The sequence below is a fragment of the Nanorana parkeri genome, unplaced genomic scaffold, assembly GCF_000935625.1.
Source record: "Nanorana parkeri isolate BGI_ZX_2015 unplaced genomic scaffold, ASM93562v1 scaffold874, whole genome shotgun sequence".
Taxonomy (NCBI): Eukaryota; Metazoa; Chordata; class Amphibia; order Anura; family Dicroglossidae; genus Nanorana; species Nanorana parkeri.
The window spans coordinates 281,859-288,943 of NW_017307142.1; the positions used below are offsets into that span (position 1 = coordinate 281,859).

General features: G+C 44.0%; 1 protein-coding gene across 1 annotated transcript in view; it reads right to left on the reverse strand.

The window, feature by feature from the left end:
* C3 (complement C3) overlaps positions 1-6,386 on the reverse strand; it is an 82,542-nt gene extending 76,156 nt beyond the window's left edge. Inside the window, exon 1 of the mRNA XM_018565704.1 lies at positions 6,307-6,386. Coding sequence (XP_018421206.1) covers positions 6,307-6,371 — 65 coding nt within the window. The 5' untranslated portion in view covers positions 6,372-6,386. The remainder of the gene's footprint in view (positions 1-6,306) is intronic.
* Between the last annotated feature and the right edge of the window lie 699 nt (positions 6,387-7,085).

Sequence of the window (7,085 nt, forward strand, 5' to 3'; positions counted from 1 at the left end):
GGGGGGGTGATATATTACAATGGCACCTGGAAGTGGGTGGGATATATTAGGCAGCAAGTTAACATTTTGTCCCTAAAGCTGATGTGTTGGATGTGTGAACATTTTGTCCCTGAAGCAGATGTGTGAACATTTTGTCCCTGAAGCAGATGTGTGAACATTTTGTCCCTGAAGTAGAACAAAATGGGCAAGTGTAAGGATATGAGCAACTTTGACAAGGGCCAAATTATGATGTCTAGATGACTGGGTCGGGGCAACTCCAAAACTGCAGCTCTTGAGGGATGTTCCCGGTCTGCAGTGGTCAGGACCGACCAAAAGTGGTCCAAGGAAGGAAAACCGGTGACCCAGCAACTTCGAAGCCTTGGTTCACATCTATACAGGGAATTTTGTAACTTCATGCAGTGCCCGAGCAACAGGAACAGTTTATCTGTGTCAGCCTAATGACTGGGTTTATATTTGCTTAATTGATTCCGGCCTGTACTTTGGATTATTCTTCAGTTTGCCATCTGCCTTGACCCGTGATCTGTCTGTCGATGCTTCTATCTGTCTCAACCCCTGGCCTGTTGGTCAATGCTGCCTGTCTCAACCCCAAGCCTAGTGATAGGCAACTTTGGCTTTCTAGCTGTGGTGAAACTTTAAATTCCATCATGCCTCTAGGAGTCATGCTTGTGGTTGTCAGAGTATTCCAATGTCTCATGGGATTTGTAGTTTCACCACAGCTAGAGTATCGAGGTTGGCTACCCCTAGTCTAGCCTATGCGACTATGTTTCTGTCTGTTGCCTGCCATGACCCCTAGCCTGGCTGACTATGTGTCTGTCTGTTGCCTGCCATGACCCCTAGCCTGGCTGACTATGTTTCTGTCTGTTGCCTGCCATGACCCCTAGCCTGGCTAACTATGTTTCTGTCTGTTGCCTGCCATGACCCCTAGCCTGTCTGACTATGTGTCTGTCTGTTGCTTGTCATGACCCCTAGCCTGCCTGAATATGTTTCTGTCTGTTGCCTGCCAGGACGCCCAGCCTGGCTGACTATGTTTCTGTTTGCTTCATGCTTTGACTTCTTGCCTGTACAACTGTGTTTCTGCCTCTTAATTTGATTCTGCTCCACTCCATTCAGCTCAGCATCCTCACCACTATCAGCTCTGAAGGAAACCTAATACACATGGTTGTGCTTTGCATTGAGTCTGTAACAGTGAGTGCTCACTGACTATGACAAATGGAGCGTGCCTTCAAATAACTACATGAATAAAACTGCACTTTATAAAATTCAGTGAACACATGACAACTCTTTTAGATTTATAGTATGTTTTCTACTAGACCTTCTTCTGAAAATGCCAGTTACCTGACCCTCACTGGCATCAATATTTTTGGAGTCACTGACTGGTGTACATCAAGATTTATATTGTGTATAGCAGCAAAATTCACTGGGCGGGGGGTGGCATTTATCAATGTTGCATTCGTGTCTGTAAATGTGCCGCATTTTGTGTATCTTTTTAAAAAAGCAACACATTTACTGTACTGTACTGTTGCAATTTAATGTCAATGGAACTTCGGGTTCGGCAAAGGCGGGGCGATTTCTAAACATGTTGCGCGACAATTTCATGGACCAGATGGTGGAGACTCCTACCAGAAAAAATGCCATCTTAGATCTAATTGTCACTAATAATGCAGAGTTAATCGAGGATATTGTAATTGGGGAGTCATTGGGTAATAGTGATCACAATGTGATTACTTTTAATATTGAACACAGAAAAGATGTCTCAATATGTTCTGTCTGCTGTTTTGTCTAAATATGCAAAACAAAGGCAGATTTGCTTTACTTTGGTATAACCCCAAAATTGCCACAAACTGGCCACACAATTGCCTCTGATGTAATTTTAACACAGTGTCCTACTTTAGTTCCATCACTACTAGTTGTCCCCATTGCCCTATGCTATGGCACTGGTATCAGGAGCCCAACCTGGGTTCCCAGGGCAACCTTGCCCCTATCAGTCAGGAGTGCCCTTGGAAAGGGTATCAGGTAGGGAGGGGGTTCGCAGTTACCAGTGTGTGAGACACTACTTGATTTTCTCATCTTGGGCCTGTCCAGGAGGGTTCATGTAGGAAGTAGCCATTGCCTTGTGGGCTTCCCCTTAGGGGGGAAGCATAAGGACATTCTCCCACTCATGGTGACTTTTCTATACCCATTGCAGGATGCATTTCTCTCTCTGAGTTGTTCACCTGATAACTAGAACTGTTGTAACTGTTGAAGCATTATGTTACCATTATCTAGTATGGCTGAATTTCTTTATAAAGGGGCCTGTTGTAAACTCTATTTATACTAATGGAGGACTACTCTTGGGCATGGACTGGGGAAAGAACCAATGTTGGCAGTGGTAGCAGGCTGATTGGAGGGCCCAGCTCCTTGTCAGGCTAGACTGGGTCGTTACCCAGGGTGTCCCAAAGATAGTGACGATTTGGTGTTCCACTCTGTGAGGAATGGGAACCCCGTTAAGCTCCATGCTAATGAACTACAAATACACCTTAGGACAGCATAATGCCAGAAAAGGAATAGTTAAACACATGGAACAAGGAGTTAATGTACACTACACCTGCTCTCGCTCCATAACACAATTTTAAACATAACATAACTCCAAATATTCACAATTTTGCCTAAAATCAGCCCTATAAAATAATAGTTTTATAATGATATACACTGAGTGGCCAGATTACTATGACCACCCCATCAGTACTTCGTTGGGCCGCCTCGTGACTCCACGAGATGTTGAAAGGTGATGCGAGGAATCTGACACTGCACTGTTGCCCTTCTGTTGTCTTGTACCAGTCTTGCCACTCTCCGTTCTGCCCTAACACTGACTAGTCGCTGACGGCCACAATTCGCACGTTCAGACCCAGATTTTCGGCTGACAGTCCAGTCTTTAAACACTTTAACAACAGCTGCTCTTGAACATTTAACGAATTCTGCTATTTTGCTGATACTGGCTCCATGGCTCGTGCCAACAATCATCACACGTTCAAAGGCTGTTAAATCGCGTTGTTTCCCCGTATCGTCAGAAAAAAAATCACTTCTACTGTCGTGGTAAACAACCTGCTTCCCTATTTATAATGGTCTGGCCCTCTAGCAACTTCAGCGCAAAATTATAGCTAGTTATAGCTAATTTGCCTACAAACGTCAGGTGGTCATAATAAACTGGCCACTCAGTGTATTCTAGGATGATTTGCCTGTATCATACACACTGTATGCAAATGTTACTCAGAAATGAATGAAGGTTAAAAATAAAAAGCATTACAAATGGTATATTTATGATTTTTGTATTTTAGCATAATTTGCCTGGACTCCTACAAACCGAGAAATCCAGGTTTATGAAGAAAGAGCAAAGGACTCGAAAATTCGAAAACGGCCGGAATCAGAATTACCAGCTCACCCTTTTTCATCTGACCTTCAAGAAAAACTAACCGGTTGCTATGGGATACTGCATTTGTCTTTCACATTCAGACTTCTCATCTATTTTCGGAGACAAGTGTCTACAACAAGTCCTACCCTTTACTGTCCCAGCAGAAGTTTCTATGCTTTATCTACCACAGCTAAGCCCTGTTGGGAACACAGCCTTTAATAATGAAAGGGCTAGCTCATCCATGCAAAAGAGAAACGTCCTCAGCACACCAAATTCCTTAAAGGATCATCATGGTGGATTTATTGAGGACTCATGTCAAATACACAAGCGTTTTCGGGGCAATGCAGGGTCCCTTCATCGGGTATAGCAAAGTCCGTGCCATTGCTATGCCTGATGAGGGGACCCTGCGTGGCCCTGAAAGCGCTTGTGTATTTGACACAAGTCCTCAATAAATCCATGATGCTGTAAGGAATTTGGTGTGCTGGTGACAATTCTCTTTTACATTTACTATTGGCGGCACCATCCGCAGTCATTCCAAGCACCCTTCCCCGAATGCGGGGATTTCCGATAAGAAGTGCAACAAGTCTTCTTTTTCTTAGCCTATCCATGTGCCCCCTTAGTGTCCCTTCTAAGCCATCTGTCCTAAGTACAAAGCTATTATTGGTCGTTGATTGCTATGGTAGTGAAATCCCGCATTACTTTAGTACATCAGCAAACCCCCAGCAATCCGGGTTTGCCTTAAACCCACGCTCAGCCCAAACCCAAAGCTCATCCCTAAATATAACCATAACAGGTTTATTTACCAAAGGGTGAAGAGTTTGGGGAAGGCAGGAGAAGTGAAAAATCTAGGACAACATACTTTAGCTGATTTGGAAAAATTATCCAATTCATCTCACTGTCCAGTTCAGCTATGTTGTCCTAGATTGTTCACTTCTCCTGCCTTCTCCTAACTCTTCACCGTTTTGTGAATAACCCTGTAAATGTTATCAATCATCAAAGGCATAACATGAATGAAAATCATAGACATAGCATGCAAAGCATGAAATATTTACAGGGTTATTCACAAAAGGGTGAAGGGTTTGGAGAAGGCAGGAGAAGTGAACATTCTAGGACAATATAGCTGAACTGGAAAAAGAGCTGAATTGGAGAATGTGCCCAAATCAGCTATTTTGGCCTAGATTGTTCTCTTCTCCTGCCTTCTCCAAACTCCTCACCCTTTTGCGAATAACTCTGTTAATTTCATAAAACCAACAAACCTGACTCATGTTCCTGAACCTCAGCCTAACCTTTAAACCCCACCCATAGATTCATGTCTTAGTAGCGACAATCTCAGTAAGTTCCAACTCATCTTTTCCTATGGCGTTACTTCTGAAACTGTCCAAAGTAGCAAGGTGTCCCTCCATCACTGGTCCCTGGATAGCATGCAAGGTTCTCCATTTTTTGGGGCAAGTAACAGAGAGAATTCCATAAGTGTAAGTTGCAAGTTGGAGATTCTGCCACTGTCGAGGTGACATTAGAAGCAGAATTGCCAGTGTTACATGGTGTTAACCCCTAAAACTAACCCTACACCTCAAGCTATATTTTAAAGGTATCTTTAGAAAAAAAAATTATTTTGAGTTCTGAAAAGAGTAGGGAAATGTTAAAGCTTCTGTCAGGTTTTTATTGCTCATATAGTAGAAAGAGCCAACACCCCATAATGAGCCTATTGTTTATTGAGGGCTCAGTACACAAGGGACAAAGAGAAAGGGCCAAAAACATGCTCCACCACTGAGAAGCAACATGTTTTGGGACTTCTTCCTTGTCACTTGTTTTGTTGAGCTGGGACTCATGATTAGGTGCTGGCTTTTTCTAATTTATCAGCTATGATATGGTATTACCAGCAGCTGTTCACTGCCTCTCAGTGGTGTTCAGGGTCAGGTGCTACGTGGAATTGTCTGTAGGCTTTTATTGCTGTCTTTGTTTCTCCATGGAAGTGAAGGGAAATGTAAACTTTTACAGTTGTCACCAGAACAGGAGGCAAGAGGAAATGTTCCCCTGTGGTTGAAAACAATCGTTGATTTGACCCCATTGACTAGTAGAAAATCAAATGGACGTTCCAAAAACGAGATTGTGCTTGCCGGGGACAGCCGCATCTGTGATTGCTCCTCCTCCTTCTCCTCTTCCGGCGGCTCCCTGACACCGTGCTGCCCCTGGTGAGACACCATAGCCCAGACAGCCCTGAGTATCGCACAGTCCACCTGAGAGTCGCACAGCCCTCCTGAGTGTTGAACAGCCCACCTGAGAGCCCCCACAGGCCACCAGCCCACCTGGAGACATCGGGGCGCCAACCCAGAACAACACAGAGTATGTAACTTCATATTATTTTGTATTGCTGTATAATCTATTTCTGGGATTTGTAGTTCTCTATAGACTGTCTCCTTACTCCCTCTCCTCTACATTCTCAAAAACAAAATTGCCGCACACGACGCTAGGGTGTTCGGGTTTCACTTGAAGAAAAGGTGGCAACCGTATCCAAGACGGGAAGGTAAGTTTAATCACCCCAGATAGGCCACAAAAAATGTCCGACAAGGGTTGTGACTAATGTATACACTTTCTATATACACTTTTACCTCAGGTGATATTTATTCTATCACAGCAGAAGTAGCAACATTTCTCTCCAGCAGCGTTTAGTATAATACAGCAAAAAAAAATTAAACTCAGGTTGTATAGTCTGTAATGTTCACAGTGAAATATACGAGTTAAAACAATCTTAATCTATTTCGGATTAAAAACAGAAGAAGGAAGGCTGCCAAACAACACACTGCAATGCACTCATCGTCTCTTACAGCTACAAAGAATATTTGCACTTAAATTTGTAATACTTTATAAGCTTATTGTAAGTATTGAAGTGTTTTTATATTTTTTTCTGGAGTACTTACGGTTGTGCGTAGGCTCCAGCCAGAAGGCCCAGCAGGGCGAGGCACACAGCTCTGCACCCCATCATCACACGCAGTACACTGCCTGCTGGGCAACTGGTTTTTATACTGGCTGAGGGGTGGACAGAGCCCAGGGCAAACAGTCAGAGAGCAGGAGGAGTCCCAGGCATTTCCAAACTCTGTCATTTCCAGTAAAAGCCTATTACACAACAGATACACAGGGATTGTATGTCCTTCAAAACTAACTGATATACACATTTAACATTCCACCTTTGTCCGGCACCATTACAGAAACACACAGCGAGAGTCAAAAAAAACCAAACAGTATTCTATACCTTCCCAAGTCACACATCACGACTAAGGCTCCATTCACACAGGAGTGGTTGTCCGATCGTATTCGTACGGCCGAATACACGCGGAACCGCTCCACACATAAAAAAACAATGCACTTTAATGTGCAATGTTCAGTCTTTTGCGGTGAACGTGTGGTACGAAACCGTGCATCCCGCAAAAAAGAGCGATTTGCACGTTAGCAGCTTTATGGCTTGTTCACACCAATTGCGGTGTGGAACGCACTGCAATCGCTCACAAATCTTCCCTCTGTGTTCTGGGGCGGGAGGGGGCGTGGTAGTGCATTGAAGTCAATGGCACCGCAACCACACACCCCTGCCCGCAGTGCGATCGGACGCGTGGCAAAACATTGCCTGCGTTCCGTTCCACTGCAAACGCAAAAAATAGAGCAAGCAGCATTTTCTGCATTTGTAGTGGAACGTAACGCAGGC